Raw genomic sequence first — 16,942 nt, 5'->3', positions numbered from 1 at the left:
ACCTGGATTCTAAGGATTAATTGTGATAATACTACTAAATACTTGTATAATGTTTGCTATGTAAACTTGAAATACATTAACTCAGTCCTCACCACAACTTAGGAGGTAAATACCATTATTATCTCCATTTTATAGTTGAGGGAACTGAGGTCTCATGCATTTGTAAAGTAACTTGCCTCAAGTCACAGAGCTGTAGGTGGAGTAGCCGGGATAAGAACCAGCCTGGAGCCAGAGTGCATCCTCTTGACCACGTGACAATGCAGTCAGGGCCTATCCACTTCCCACCTGTTGATGCCAGGGTGACCCAGGCCAAAGATGATACCTCTTGGGATAAGAGTCTTAAAGCTCCTTCCCTCCAAACTTACAGGATTTGAAGTTTGTGCCTTGTATTTTTTAAGCAAGAAGAATACTGTTCTATTTCCTTGTGGAAAGAGCAAGGGAGAATAGAGAGGAGCACTGAAATGGAAATATTTTTGCTCAAAAACCAGACAAGTTTGGAAGGTTCTGGGAATTTGCATGTGCCCATGGTTCCTACAAAGATCTTTTCATTTATCTCCTGCCTGACAGCGGAGGAGCTTGATTGCAGGCAACAGAATACTAACTTTAAGCAAAAGGAATTTATTTTAAGGGTATAATTGTTTACAGAATCAGAGCGAAAGCTGAAAACTCCAGCTTCAGGAAGTTGATGTATCAGCTTCTATTGTGTTACAAACCAGCCTGAAAATTAGTGGTCCCCCAAAACAACCATTTGTTTATTAGCTCAAGATCCTGCAAATCAGCAGTCTGGGCAAGCTTGAGCAAGTCCTTGTCTATGCTGGCTGAGCTGATCTCCTTAGGGGCTCACTCACGGGTCTGCTGCTGTCAGTTGCCTGGTTGGCTAGGGTATCTTACTTCTGCTTCATGTGATCACTCATCCCCACCCCGCCGGGCTCATTTGCATGATGGTCCTGGGGTTCCAAGTACAGCAAAAGAGGGCAAGCCCCAGCACACAGCACTTTTCAAGTTTCTGCTTGCAGTATATTTGATCTTGACTAAAGCAAATCACACGCTCTTGCTCAGAGTCAGTGTGGGAGGGGACTGCCCAAGAACATGGATAGAAAAAGGAAGAATCTGGAGAATCTGGCCATTTTTGCTATCTCCCACAGATGGGCAGGAACCTTGGCAGCCTTAAGGCTCAAGTCAGCAAGGACCTGTGTGCACGCTCTTCAGGGAGCCTCCGTCTGAGTTAACACAGCTCCCACCATTTTCCTATGCTTGAGTTAGTCCTTTCAAGATTTCCAACACAAATCTGACTTTGCCTGGAATACGCATCCTGGGTGGGCTGACATTCCGGGAAGACCTGAAATGAGAAGAAGAAAATTCAGTTGTGAAGTTCTTACCCACAGTAGCAGGGGAAGGATACAGGACAGGTAATGGACTATTCCTTCCCTCTATATTCTTCACTATATTGACTTTCTGCTTCCCCTCTGAACAATAGGTTGACTGTTGCTCTAAGACTTTATTGATAGCAAAAGTAACAGTCTCAACCTGTTGTTTGAACAATAGGAGATTTTTAACATTTAATTTAAAAGACACTTGCTATAAAGCTCACGATGACCCTGGTGTGAGTCAAGATCTCAGACAGCCCCTCTTCCTTTCACTGCTATGTATTTATTGGGCACCAAGGTTATAGCCAAGAAAGTAACATCAAAAGACCTGTGTTCTGATAGTGAGGTCACATAACCCTTGGCCCCAGCAGCAACTCCAACAGTTATTTGTGTAGGTCGGTTTTATAATTTTTGCAGAATTGGAAGACTGGTTTTAAAACTTACTAGAGAGCAAAGTGTGTGGTGGTGACGTCACGTTTAGGTAGATTCCAGGCAACAGGGAAAGCCTGAAACAAGTTGTTAGCATGGCCACCAGGGAGCTGGAGCAGTTAAGATTCAGTTATTGCCCAAATAATAGGAGAGTTTAAGGGAATAATAGATCCTTCTTGTTTGCCAAAATACCTTCCCCTTGGACTGACAACGAAGACCATTTTTTTCTGGTTATAATAGCCCACTATTACAGAGGACAGGGAAGAGGAGATATCTTTGTGTACGTGTGAACCCCTGCTACACATTTGGAATATGCCTAGTACACTAAACTGGTCTTTTCCAAATGTTTGGTCATGTTTCTCTGAAGGTTTGATCATGAGCCTTTAATATTAGTTTATTTATTTATAAGTATACTATATTGTAAATGTACCCATAAATTACAAACATACTAGATATTTTAGTAAATTTTTTTAACATATAAACACAAATTAGCAATGTTTAAAGGCTGGGTTTAAATAGAACAAAAATAGAAGTTCTGACATTTTCGTCCCACACCACAGTGGATCACCTTGTATACCTCCTTGGGTGTACTCCTCTGCTATGGGGACTGCTTTTCTGGAATGCTAAACCATCTTAGACCTGCTCAACAGTTACAAAGGCAGTTCTTAGTACCAGAGGGATAACAGAAAGTTGGGTGTTCTGTCTCGACCAAAGTGTGCTCATGACCTAACATTTCCCTTATGCTAATCACAGTGGCTTTGTGAATACAGACTCTCACGTCTCTTCTAATTCCCAAGCCTTTGCTATAATTATGGGAAGATTTAGATTCATGGAATTATAACTTGAGACAAACATTCTTCTTGCTTTCTCCATCCCCCTTTCCCTTGATAATAATAATAATAAAACTTCAAAGGCATTTTTCCCTCCCCACTTCTTTCCCTCTCCTCTTTTTTGCTTCCTTAAGAATTCTGAAATAATAATATATATATTTTTTTGTTGTGGTAGTTAATGTTTCTTGAGCTGTGGGCCAGTTAAACCCAGTGTGCATTAATGATCTCACGTACCTTCACAGCAATCTTATGAAGTACGTACTGTTATTATTCCCCTGAAGAGCTGATAAACGCTGAGGTTTAGTGGTGGCTAAGTACTGTGCCCAAGGTCACAGGCACAGTTTTCTAATGGCAAGGCCAGGTCAGTCTGACTCCAGACCCCAAGCCCAAGCCTTACCCTCTACTGCCTGCAGTGGCATAAAACAGGTGGTGAAGACATGGGGCCAGGAACTCAATCCAGTGTTAGTACAAGCCACTTTCAAGCTACATCTCCCTTTATGGGCCTTGTGTCCCAGGAGACACTGGTATATGTATGCTGGATGGCGAGGGTGCTGTAGCAAGTCAGGAAAAGTACTGAATGTATGAATCATCCATAATAGCTTTTCACTCAGCGTTTGCCTGCAGATTACCTACCTTATGAGGTCTTCTGAAAAATTGGACAGGTTCAGGAGTACAGATAGATTGCCACCTGCTAGACTAAATCTATTGTCATGCTAGAAACTAGCTGTTTGCTGTTTTTCTGATAAATTATTTTAACTTGGTATGTTTACAGTTTATAAATTGCACCTACCGTCAGTCTGTAAGAATGTCTCCTTTGATCTTGGTAACTAAAAGGGAGCTAGACAAGTACTGAAATGAAATCAAATTACCAACTCCAAATTCAATTGCAAAGAAGTGGCTTGCTGCATACAGGAGCTGTTTGGTTATTTTTGTTGTTGTCATTGCTGGAAAATCCACATACAGAGCAAGGAGCTTTGGGTGGTCGTCATTTGTACAAATACTTTCAGTTTGCAGGAATTGCTCCTAACCTTCTATGAGTGGTCTTAGCCCAGCTGATTGTACCCTGTATCCCCAGCAAACCTTTTGACTTTCTCCTGAAAGCTGTGTTACGGTCTAGCAGATTAGCAAATGGAAGATAGGCTTGATACAGACTCATTCAGAATGCCTGTTCTCATTCCCAGTAAATACACTTGTACACAAGCACATGTAGTAATTCATGAGAGTCCCCAGCTCTGTTTCTCTGCCCTCTGACCACATTTACAGAACCAAATTTGGAGAAATAGCACTTCTCATCACTAAAGTTCAAAATGATCAGACTTTGAATCTGGTCTACAGTAGAATGGCTCTACTCTATAACTGTTTCAGGACTGTGAAGGGAAAGAAGGCATTGCTGTGTGTGCTTAAAGTGTACCAGCTCATCAGGTTAGATACTTCTAAGCAGGTGAGACTGATAACACTCTCAGGCTCCACCCCCAGAATAAGTAGGCAGGGGTCCATGCCCATAGTGCAGGCGCTCCATGACCCATGCAATGGAAGGCAAACCTAGCAGAATTATACATGAAGAGGATGGTGAGCCCCTGCCTCTACTGGGGCATCTACTGATTGGTTGGACATTAGTACCAGGTAAAAATTAGACCCATGTATTGAAGGGGGCAGAGAGGGAGATGACAGCCATTGGTGAAGCTGAAATCTCTAGGTTAATTTCATTTGACCACTTTGACATCCTCTCTGAGACAGAGCTGCTTTCTATTACTCACCAACATAACCAGTAGGATAGTCCAAACCTTATCCATGGCTGCTCCCTAATCCTTCATAAATCTGACCCTTTCTCTGTTTCTAACTGCTGCAGTTGAGATAGTAAATGTAGTGAAGTGTGTCTTTACTTTCCTCAGGAGTTCCAGGATTTAGGGATCATCTTACAAAACCCGAAACCTGATTTAACCTGCTCACCCAAGAGTGATGAGGAGCTTAGAAACTGAGATCTCTGACCAAAGGTAACAGCAGAAATGAGTCTCTTCTAATCCTACTTTAAGATGTACCCTGTTCCTTCACTGAAGTCCACAGCCTTGACTGTTCCCCACCCCTTAGGGGTCCAGTGGTTCCTTGGAGCTTACAAGCATCCTGGGTTGTTGCTGAGGTGTATCCTACACGGTGACCAGGTGAATAGTAAGTGCGGACGTTGGGGCATACACAGATGAGACTCCCACTGTGGCAGTGGGAAAGGCAGTCCTGATCAGAGTGACTTGTCCTGGTCACAGTTAAGGGCATGGGAACTGTAGACCTGCTACTGTTTGGGGAGCTTGCTCAATGCCCCTTCAGGCAGTCCATTTCCTGGGCATAAAAGCTATGCTCAAATCAGAGTCAAGATGGAGGCCCTTTTTTCCCTTGCCCTACCATACATTTTCTCTGACAGTGACATCTGGATGTTACTCCTTGTGTTTTAAACTCCTGAACCACTATGTTGTCACATCATAGAAGAGTTTGATGGTCCATTAAGCAGAGAGCTTCACAGTCCATCCAAAAGGGCTCAGGGCCTAGAAACTCCTCTTTGTTCATTCTTCTTTGGTGGGCTTGGAAAATAGTGGAGGATGGGAGGGCTTTTTGCTATGGCAATAATAAATAAATAAACACAGGTCAGGTTAGGTCAGCAGGTATTAAATCTCTGAGATGCCCTAATATATAAAATGTTAAGAGATTAATTTACAAAATGGAATGCTCATTTTTCAGTTTACCATAGATATTGGAATCTAGCTCTGTCCCCTGCCTATGACCTCTGCTGGGGAAATGAAGTTGGCCCCATCAGACAGCAGTAAGGTATTATACAGTGGGATCTCTGCCCAGGTGAGAGTTAGAGAATAGAGCCTTCATCTAAGACAATATAAGCTTATATCAGAAAAGCAAATTAAGTCAGGGAACTAGTAAGCCAGTTGAGTGGAAATTTAGTTGTTGGAGGAGGATACCAGAAGCAAGGATCCAAAGGCTGAGTATTGAAGAAGGCCTGGAGAACTGGGCAGTGGTAAAACACAGGCAAAGGTTTAGAGCCAGAGAGAGCAGATTGATTAAGAATACACAAGATGTTGGAGATGTTCCCAGGCCATTCATCAAACTTAAAGTCTGATGCTTACTTTTCTAAGCAAAAAAGGTGATGAAATGTGTTGGGTCAGCCCATCTTGAAAAGCAGGGAGGGAGTTGGCAGGGCGAGCTGGACCAGTCATTTGAGGAAGGTACTCAGGACTGCTTCTTAGATCATCTTGGCAAAGAAAAACCAGAACGTGGTGTAAAGATGTCCTTGACAGGGATTCTGTCAAGTAGTGGTAAGTGGTAGTTTGATGAATTGGCTTCATCACTTTGGGGATATCTCTGACCAGCATCAGAGCATCCCTTCTTCAGGACAAAGCTAAGGACAGATAAACAGACTCAGACCCTGCAGCTCTCCTTTTTATCAGTGTATTATGATAGCTGAGTAGGTCTGAGATTATTTTATCCAAGTTAGAAGGTCCCTCGATAAGATTCAGATGACTAACTCCTTTCTCTCACCCATACACATTCACAGATGAGGAGATACATGCCTTGATGCCCCAAAGCTTCCCTGTATAAATGTCAATTCTTGTTTAGTTAACTTTTCTCCCACTGAACAACACTCCTAAAAAAAAAAAGTTCTTTGTCAAGATAACTCTTGCCAGTCTCAAAGGTAAATTAACAAGATTTTAACTTAATGAACAAGCATTTAGAAAATAAAAGAGTTGAAACATAGAGAACAAACTTATGGTTACCAGGGGATAAAGGAGGTGGGAAGGGATACACTGGGAATTCAAAAATTGCACTTCTTGGGGACGGATGGAAATGTTAGCTGTCTTGATCATGATGGTGTTTTCATGGGTGTATACAGCTATCAAAATTCATCAAATTGGACATCTAAAATACATGTCGCTTACTGTACCATACCACAATAAAGGTATTAAAAAAAAGTTAATGAATATTAAAAGTAGGGCTTGATTTTTAATTTCCTCTTGGGCAGTTGACCTAAACTCATTGAGACTCAGTCTCCTCGGCAAAATTGATGCAGGAAAATGGATGTGGGGCATGAGGAGGGCCCTGTCTTCGTGGTCTTGGTGGGGCCCCTGGGACCTGCCCCACCAGGTGGGGGTCCTTGGCTTCGCACAGGAAAGAATTCAAGTGCGAGCCACAGTTGAGTAAAGGTAGATTTATTTAGAAAGATACATACTGCATAGAGTGTACGGCAAGAGAAAGGCAAGGAAAGAGGTGTGGGAATTGGGTGCTCAGGTTAAAGTAAAAGTAGGTACACACTCCATAGACAGAGGGCAGGCTGTCTCCGAGGGGGAGGGAGTGAGAAAGGACGGCTAGGTGTGGTGTTGTGTTTTTATGGGCTTGGTAGCTTTACATGCCTACTGGTGGGACCATTCCAACTACCCTGGGGAAGGGATTAGGATTCCCAGGAATTGGGCCACCACCCATTCTTTGGCCTTTTGTGGTTAGCCTTGGGACTGTCATGGCACCTGCGGCATGTTATCATGCTGTTACAATGAGCATATAATGAAGCTCAAGTTCTACTAGAAGTCAAACCTCCCACCAACTTAATCCTCAAGGCCAACTGGAAGTTGAATCTTCCACCATTTTGGTGTTAAATTGCTGTCATTCCTTGAGTGGCTGTGCCCTGCCCCCTTCCCTCCTGTCTCAAAATGAAGGGGTCATGTTTTAGTATTTCTAAAATCCCTTCAAGGCTGAGAAATGCCTACCATGCATCCAAGGCAGTAATACAGTTTTAAATATATGCATTTATGTAACAGTGACTGATGAGAAAGCTGCAATAACGCAAGGATATTTTGTTCTTGCCACTGCTAATAAATTCTGACAAAGAGCTCTCAGTAAGTTCTTTGCATTTTTCATTGCATTAACAAATTAGGTTAACAAAGGGGGGAGGAAAATGGCAGAGTATCTTCCTTATTCACAATATCATAGAAGATGTGACTCTTTTCCCCCCATAGTGCTAACTTTTTCATCAGTTTGGTGGCTTTGAATACCATTGTAATCATTTAATTTAATCTTTGGGGAACTTAAAATAGGTCGCAGTCTCACATTAGCAGAATCCACCATTTCTCTTCAGTTTGCATCAGTAAAGGTGCGAAGGAAGCTCTTAGGTACAGGAAATTCTCCTTGTGATGTAGGAAGAGAAACTAATCTCCATGCATGGCTTTTGTTTGGCAGCAGCCCAGCTCATAATACTGCAAGCAGTTTGGAGGTAGCAAGTGGAAGAGATGGTAATTAAAATAATGCTGGATTTTTGGTTTTATTCTAATGAGTCAATAAATTGGAATTGTCGATGATAGTTAATGTTGTTCTGAGGATAATTAGTTTTGCCTATTTCTTAGTGGAGACATTCACCAGCCTTTTTTCCCCTCCATGTTGGTTCCAGTACCAGCCACACCAGTCACAAGCTTCTTGGGAAAGATCTAGCTGCCGCTTTATCAACACAGACCACAGCTAAGCTGTTGGTTTTCTTTCTCTAAGGTTAATTAGTGGGAGGAATAAAGATATGTTTTGACCTTTAAAACTTCTTTGTAAGCAATACAGCATTTTTTAAAAGGAGAGAATACAGATTCAGAATTTTAAAAAGCACCTCTTGCCCCACATGAAACACTTGTTTTCACTTCAAAAAGCTTCTTAGTACATACATGCTTTATATCCTGAATATGTATCATTCTAGCAGCCACAGCAGTAGTTACAGCCACGGACATCTGCTGAACACTTTGATTTGCCAAACACAGTTCTAACATCTGTATTAAATCTTTCCAGCAACCCAATCGTGGTAGGTAGTGATGCAGGAAGACAGATGTGGGGCATGAGAAGGGCTGTGTCCCAGGTCTCGGTTGAGCCCCTGGGACGTGCCCCACCAAGTGTGGGTCCTTGGCTTCGCACAGGAAAGAATTCAAGAGCGAGCCACAGTTGAGTGAAGGCAGATTTATTCAGAGAGATACATTGAAAGGCAAGAGAAAGGCCACAAGGTGTGGGGGTTGGGTGCTCAGATTAGAAGTAGGTACACATTCCATAGACAGAATGCAGGCCGTCTCCGAAGAGGGAGAGAGAAGGGGGCGGCCACAGGCGCTGTGTTGCTAGTTTTTATGGGCTTGGTGGCTTTATATGCTAATAAGTAGAAGGACCAGTCTAAGGGGAAGGGGCTGGGATTCCCAGGAAGTTGTCCATTTTCCACTCTTTGACCTCTTGTGGCTAGCCTTGGGACTTCCATGGTGCCTGTGGGCATGTTATTCACCATGTTAATATATTACAATGAGCGTATAATGAAGCTCAAAATCTACTAGAAGTTAAATCTCTCATCATCCTGAGCCTCAAGGCCTACTGGGGTTTGAATCCTTCACCATTTTGATGTTAATTTCTGCAGCATTCCTTGAATGGCTGTGCCCTGCCCCCTTCCTGTCTCACTAGGATTTCAAATTTTCCTAGTTTCATAAGATGTGAAACGTGAGACACAGAGACATTAAACAGCTCACCCAAAGTCACACAGCTAATAAGCTGCAGATATGGAATTGAAACCCACGCAGTTCGACTCCACATCATAGGCTCTTGTTCACTTAACAATATATATCATGATCAGTTTCCATGTAAATAAACATACAGAAACAGCATTGTCTTGATTGTTACATGGAATTTTGTTTTAAGGGGATAACAGTTGATATACTCAGTCTCCCATTGTTGGACATTTAGGTTGTTTCCAATTTTTCCATGATACAAACATTACCATGGTAAACATACCACCATATACATCATTGCATGCCTGTCTTGTTCTTTCCTTAGATAGACTCCTATAAGTAGAATTCTTGGCTTCGTTTTTTTGAGACTTTTGTGCAAATACTCAAATTGCCTTCCAGAAAGATTTTTTTTTAACACTTAGGACATTTGAGTGTATGTTTCCCTGTATCACCAATAATGATGATGATTCTTTTCAAATCTTTGTCTCTCTGACACAGAGAGAATGATATTTATTGTTTTATAAGGTTAAGCTCCTTTTTCCAAATAGTTAATAGATATTTTATTTCTTCATTAGTGAATTGACTATACTTATCCTATTTTTTTTTTTGTAGTCATTTTTATTAAGGATACAGTGTCATTCTGTATTAAGGACATCAAGTTTTCATCACATATGATACAAATGTTTTCCCCCAGAAATTTTCCATACAGGTAAGTTGCTTTTTATATGTGAAAGTCTCAAAGAACATCCTTTAATGAAAGGAGGCTCAGAAAATATATGACCTAACCTTTATAAAAACAATTGAAGATGTCCTTCAGTGATAAAAGAAACAGAATTAAGAGCTCACAAATAGGGAATTCAATATTAATAGGGGATTTTTTTTTTAAAGTAGTATTTGGCAGTGCTTGGGTTCACCTCAAGAAATGCTTTATTTTTCTATGAAAATATGAACCACTATGACCTATGTGCACTATGGACCACTGTTGCCTTTCATCTATAAAAGTGTCTTAAGATTTTTTTTATTTCTTTTGTGTAATTATATGTGCAAGTATGATTTTGTAGAAAAACAAGTTCTCATTTTCAGAAATTTGACCTATATCCCACTGCCATCCCAAAGGATGGATTTTTAAAGCAGGTTGTAATCATGGAAGATGAAACTGCCTAAGGAGAGGTAATTTGGTAACAAAGTTTTCCAATACTTTTTATTGGCTATCAAAGAGAATATAGACTCTTTAGAAACAAATTCAGAAAATTTCCCTCCAAATTTAAAGACACTGCACTTAAATTGTGTTATGAGTCTAATGCTTCAAAACTGTCTAGAACTTGGTGTGGTTTCAAGTAACTTGCTTTAAAAACAGATTTATTGTAAGCAGACAAAGGCCTTTTTTCCCCTTCTTTTTTGGCTTAGAAGAGGAAGATGAGAAGTGCTGTTGGGGCGGGGGGCGGGGGGACAAGATTCCCAACAGAAGAGAATCCTTTGGCAGCAAGAATAAGCAACTTTGGCAGAAAGCCACCCTCCAAAGGAAAAGGACTCAGGGCACGTTTTAAACTAGGGAGTGGCAATGAGCTCCAAGGCAAAAAGGAGATCCCTGGTACAAGGGATGGGTCAGTGCCAGACTGTTTGGGTGGAAACACTGCTTACAGAAACTCCGTAGAGCTGCCTTATTAGAAAGTGATGCATTTTGAGATACACCCCTCTCCCAGTTCTCTGGGGAGGATTAGTTACCATTCCAAGGAAGTGATTATATTTTACTCCGGGCCACATTGTTCCCTGTAGTCTTCATTACAGTAACAACAACAACGCACGCCGTCATGGTGGCAGTAGTAATAATAAATAAAATATAAGTATTGCAAATCTAGGTTGTTTCCTGACCCCTTCCCTCCATTTTCTAGAAGATAAATCATTTATGCATCTACAAAAGTGGATTAATGATTAATTTGAAGAAGAGTCTCATCTTTCATTTTAAAATGCTGTGAAGTTCTTTTGTGGTGCTGTACATATAGAAAATACCTTTTGCTTATTCTATTTCTGGGGTGAGTGTGGGCATGTATGCATGCATGCTCATGTATTTAGCCTACATTTTCAGAATGACGATTTTCAGTAGAGGTAATTGCTATTTGTTTGAATAAATATTCTTTGAAAGATGGATGACAAGCCAGCCATCCCACCCATGTGTCATTACGTGTGCAGTTCTGTGTGACATTGCTGATTTGGTGTGGTTGGATATGATATTCATGAAGGTTTAGCAGGATGGTCTGAAAACTCAACCATCTGACTTAACCATTTGCATATCCATTTCTCTTTGATTCCAAATTTCTGGTAGTAGAAACCCTGGGTTGAATGGTGGCAGAGATCCCCATACACATTCCTCCAGAGACAGAATAGAAGAATTACTCCAAAGCAAAGTTTCTTTTCTCACTTACTCAGTCAACAACCCTTTACTGAGTATTTACTATATGCCAGGCACCTACGTGTTTCCTGTGCCACTTCTTCATCAGAATCCACTCCTCCTTGACTTGAAGGACTTCGTTCCCCTTCCCTGCCCATAACCCCGGCTGACACACAGGCTCTTTACTGAAAAGGTTTGGATATTTCCTGCATCGAAACTCAAGTCCTGTGTCTCCTTCCTTGAAGGCCCTGCTCGGGTGGAGTTTTATTTGTAATAATCTTTTTTCTTCCATAAAATAAATAAACCCCAAGATGGAAGTATTTTAGAGAAAAAAGAAGAAATTAATTTCATGAGCATTTTCTCATCTTACTACATACTTTTTTTTATGGATTTATGTTATTTATTTAACATTTTAATGGCGGGGTATTATTCCATTGAATGCCTGAGTTTCTGAACATTCACTCAAAACTTGGTTTACAATTTGGATTTATTTCCTTAGGGGGAAACTACAAGTCATTGTTCATGAACATTTGTAAGACCCTTAATACAAACTGCCAAACCATTTTTAGAGAGTTTGTAGCAACTCTCTTCGAGAAACTTCTATGAAATAAAGGGAGAATGTATAAGAGTTAAATTGCCAGGGTCCTAGTGGGACTTCTGTATTGACAGACCCATTTGTATTCTTACTGCTTTTAACGTATGGCCCTACTGGTGTGCTTCTTACAAAACCAAGCACTTGAGACAGGTAATGAGCTGCTTTGGAATTCACTGGATTCCAGATAAAATTCTAGTCACCCCTCATTCCCATACCTCTAGAGGCCTTGAATAGCAGCCCCTCACATGTTCTCCTTTTCCTTGTAGACAATTCTTCCTCTCTTCAGGAAGATGAAGAGGTAGAGATGGAGGCCATCACCTGTCAGGCTAGCAGTCCAGCCATGAACGGCCATCCTGCCACTCCAATGACCTCTGCTCGTTTCCCCACCTGGGTCACTTTTGACGACAATGAAGTCAGCTGCCCTTTGCCACCAATCACCTCTCCTCTGAAGCCGAAAACACCACCTATTGCATCTGTGATCCCAGAGGTACCTTATAACTCAACTGCGTCCTTTAAGAAGAGGGAGCGTCCCAAGAGCACGTTGATGAACTTCTCCAAAGTTCAGAAGCTGGACATTTCCTCCTTGAACCATCCACCTTCCGTGCCTGAGGCTCCACCGTGGAGAGCAACCAATCCTTTCCTGAATGAGACTCTACAGGATATTCAGCCCTCCCCTATCAACCCGTTCATTGCTTTCTTTGAGGAGCAGGAGAGGCGCTCCCAAAACAGTTCCATTTCTGGTACCACGGGCAAAAGCCAAAGAGATTCCCTCATTGTCATCTACCAGGATGCCATCAGTTTTGATGATTCAAGCAAAAACCAGTCACACTCAGATGCTGTTGAAAAACTCAAACGACTCCAAATCGAGGATCCTGATCACTTAGGTAGTGCGACACTTCCTGATGATGACCCCGTAGCCTGGATTGAATTAGATGACCACCCATCAGGCTCTGCACCGTCCCAGCCCAGGGATGGGTGGCCCATGATGCTAAGGATCCCTGAGAAGAAAAACATCATGTCCTCTAGGCACTGGGGACCCATCTACATCAAACTGACGGACAGTGGTTACCTGCAGCTGTATTACGAGCAGGGCCTAGAAAAACCATTCCGTGAGTTCAAGCTGGAGCCTTGCCATGAGATCTCAGAACCACGGCTCCAGAACTATGATGAGAATGGCAGGATCCACAGCTTGCGGATAGACCGCGTCACCTACAAGGAGAAGAAGAAATACCAGCCTAAGCCTGCTGTGGCCCACACAGCGGAGAGGGAGCAGGTGATTAAGCTGGGTACCACTAGTTACGATGACTTCCTGAGCTTCATCCGTGCAGTTCAGGACCATCTCATGGTTCTGCCGGTGTCATCCATGGACTTGAGCACAGTTGGCCTGAACTACCTTGAAGAGGAGATTACAGTGGATGTCAGAGATGAATTCTCTGGCCTTGTGAGTAAAGGAGACAACCAGATTCTCCAGCACCATGTCTTGACACGGATCCACATCCTGACTTTCCTCTCTGGCCTTGCGGAGTGCCGCTTGGGTCTCAATGACGTCCTCGTCAAGGGGAACGAAATTGTCTCCCGGCAAGACATCATGCCCACCACCACCACCAAGTGGCTCAAGCTGCACGAGTGCCGTTTTCACGGGTGTGTGGACGAGGATGTGTTCAACAGCTCACGGGTTATCCTGTTCAACCCTCTGGACGCCTGCCGGTTTGAGCTAATGCGGTTCAGGACGGTATTTGCCGAGAAGACCTTGCCTTTCACGCTCAGGACGGCAGCAAGTGTCAATGGGGCCGAGGTGGAGGTGCAGAGCTGGCTGCGGATGTCCACCGGCTTCTCCTCCAACTGCGACCCTCTCACTCAGGTTCCCTGTGAGAATGTGATGGTTCGCTACCCGGTGCCCAGTGAGTGGGTGAAAAACTTCCGCAGGGAAAGCGTCCTGGGGGAAAAGTCTTTGAAAGCCAAAGTGAACCGGGGGGCAAGTTTTGGCTCCACTAGTGTCTCTGGCTCTGAGCCTGTCATGAGAGTAACTCTGGGAACGGCCAAGTACGAACATGCCTTCAACTCCATTGTGTGGAGGATAAACCGACTGCCTGACAAAAACTCAGGTGGGTAGAGATTTCTCTAATGTGAAACAGCCGCCTGGTGGCCAAAAAGCTGGGATCAAATTTCCACATTCTGTTCCCCCATGAAATGCTGGTGTTTGTTGTGTCAGGAATGGTGATGGGGAGGGTGGGGACGGGGTGGGGGGACCAGAAAAGCAACGATAATAGGCACAGTAAGTAACAAATATGCATGACCCAGTTCACTCCATCTTTTTACTCCCTTATCATCACACTTCTTCCATAAAACAATGCATTACTCTTCTCAGCTGAGCTACTCTGCAGATTTCCAGGGCAGCTTATGAATTTGTATTATTTTCTGACTCATTAAAGTATTATCTGGTGTTGGAATCCTTTCCCAGATCCTAGAAGGTTTCTGGGTTTTGTCTTTCTAACTGTGCCCTGAGTATAGATAAAAGGGCCAGTTTATGGCCAATCATGTGTATAGTACAGGTGAGGAGTTAGATTTATGGTTCCAGACACCCTGGGCAAGGCCTGTCAGTCGCAACCTCCCAAGCTCAGAGCTGGGATTTGGGGATGGGGAAGGGTCCTCTGATCAGACTGATGATCCATTCAGGACATGAAGGTCCAAAAGGGCTGAAATCCTATTAGGTAAAAAGGGAAGGAATGTTTAATTTAAACAAAAGAGACAGTTTATCAGCCATAGCTGGCCTGCTCACAGCTGTCAGGGGTGCTCGTGTGCATGTGTGAGCCCAGACGGCAATTGCATTCCCCATGGGTCTGCTGAGATTTGGTGAAATGACAAAACTAGGGAGTAATCAAGCCAGTTCTAACAATTTTATTTCTTAGGGTAAGTCTGGGTGAGCCCAAGGGCAGGCAGTAAGCCGAGGATCCTGTGATCCCTTAAACCACTTCCCTTCTTGTTTATAATACACTTTGCCCATCTATGAACAAAAGTGGATATCCTGACCAGCCAAAAAAAATTAGGTTTGGAAAAGCACTCGATTGAAATGTCTTTCTCATATGTAGATATTTTCCTTTCCACTCTCACTGTTAAGTCCTAACAGTATGTTTAGAGTCTTCATGTCCTGCTCTGAGCGTGGAGTGGCCGTGTTACCCGACGTGTAACACGAGGCGACGGCTAGAGGCAATACGATCCGGGCAGCTCTCCGGGCAGGCCAGGCAGTGGACACACAGCAGGGCTTGCTGTGTCAGACACGGAGTGTAGCGGTGCAGACTGGAGAGACAATTGGACCTCTGTGTTTGAGGCTGGGTTTGCCTCCCCCCCGTTTCTAAACTGACAGAATTTTTAAGACAAAGTCTCCTCTCTGTGCTTGCTTATTCGTGTCCCTGCAATCAGCACTGTGTTCTCCTGGTGATAGCATGGTGAGTTCTGCCTCCGCCCCAGGGCCCACCTGAACTGATGGCAGAAAGGAGAAACCCTCAGTTGTCCTTTGGCACAGATGCCCTTGAGAAGAGGACTGAGGTGACTGGGAGAAAATTACCATTTAACCTGGTAGAGACTTGACATCAGAAAAGACAAGGCCTCAGGTTTATTAGAATTTTTAGCTCTTCAATTTACTAAGCACGGATTCAGATCGCTTTGTTATGGAATAACTGGGTTTTTAAGCTGGAAAGGATCTTGGGGATAGCTTAGTCACTCTTCATTCCACGCATGAGAAAATTAAGGACTGGGAGTGACATGACTTGTCTGAAGTCACATCTAGGGGTCTTCTTCCTCAATTGCACAGCTGCTTCTTAGTAGATGACACAAAACAGACACAAACTTGAAGTTGTTCCCAGTATAAGAACAGAGATCTGCAGTCTTCTCAGGGTGTACACACAGACCTCATGTGTTTCAAAGTTCTTTCTCTCAAATATTTCAAAGTACCATAGGAGGGGCTTTTGATTATAAGCAGCAAAGACTGACTGGCTTCTTTCAGCACAAATAATAAGAAAATAAATTTTTGGAAAGATTAGGTAGCTCTGAGAACTGAAGGCACAAGCAGGCTTCAGAAAGCCCCGCTCTTGACAGCAGGAACTGGGGACGTCTCCTCAGGATGCCGCCACTGGGACAAATCATCATGAGCCATTTTCTGTCCTTGTGCCACTTGGCTTAAGAGCTGAAGCGAGGACGGGCATTTGACCGACATGACCACCAAGATGTCATGCAGTGCTGGGGAAGATTCTTTCTCCAAGGAAAAAATACAAGTAAGATTTTTAACAGAAGAAAGGGGGAATGGTTGCAGGGTAGGGAATGAATAAATAACAAGTCCTCAGCAATCACTTTCCGCACTTCTCAGCGGGGCAGTGTTCAGGAGGCTTAAGGCCAAGTAAATGAAGTTTAAATACATACGTATTTCCAGATTACTGGAACCTTATTTGTGAACGATTTTTCAAATACAGGATGGCATAAGGATATCTGGGGATGGTTCTCAATTAATCCTCCCTCCGACCCATTACTGTTTTTGCTGTCATGGTTATGTATTTTTGGAAGTGAAACCCCTCAAAAGAGCTGCTTATTCTACTTATGGCCAATGGTATGTATTTCTGTATCGGTTCAGGAAATTAATAGCACGTTTTTCTGGAAACCCAAGATGTACAGGATCCGAATTCCAGGCAGACTGCAGATTCTTACCATTGCTGGTCTTCTCTGTGCCCAGTCTCCGCCCTCCCCATCCAGTGCTCCATCCATGAAACCAGAGAATTGACGATGATCTGTTATTAATTGCTCCTCCTCTGAGCTCTTCTGTCTTGGTCCTGAGA

At 43.0% G+C, this 16,942-nt stretch overlaps 1 protein-coding gene and 1 long non-coding RNA gene across 3 annotated transcripts in view; one reads left to right on the top strand and one right to left on the bottom strand.

Moving 5' to 3' along the window:
• The window catches only part of STON2 (stonin 2), a 139,601-nt gene that overhangs the window by 111,053 nt on the left and 11,606 nt on the right, over window positions 1-16,942 (top strand). For both annotated transcript variants that reach the window (XM_032482460.1, XM_032482461.1), the window contains one exon: window positions 12,383-14,221. In XM_032482460.1, the coding sequence (XP_032338351.1) occupies window positions 12,383-14,221 (1,839 nt within the window). The remainder of the gene's footprint in view (window positions 1-12,382; window positions 14,222-16,942) is intronic.
• The window catches only part of LOC116664372, a 47,962-nt gene continuing 31,618 nt past the window's right edge, over window positions 599-16,942 (bottom strand). The window contains exon 3 of the long non-coding RNA XR_004320884.1: window positions 599-1,339. This is a non-coding gene — a long non-coding RNA (uncharacterized LOC116664372). The remainder of the gene's footprint in view (window positions 1,340-16,942) is intronic.

Source organism: Camelus ferus, chromosome 6 (assembly GCF_009834535.1).
Source record: "Camelus ferus isolate YT-003-E chromosome 6, BCGSAC_Cfer_1.0, whole genome shotgun sequence".
Classification (NCBI taxonomy): Eukaryota; Metazoa; Chordata; class Mammalia; order Artiodactyla; family Camelidae; genus Camelus; species Camelus ferus.
The sequence above is the reverse complement of the archived record's forward strand: the minus strand, read 5'-3'. Positions and strand labels throughout refer to the sequence as shown.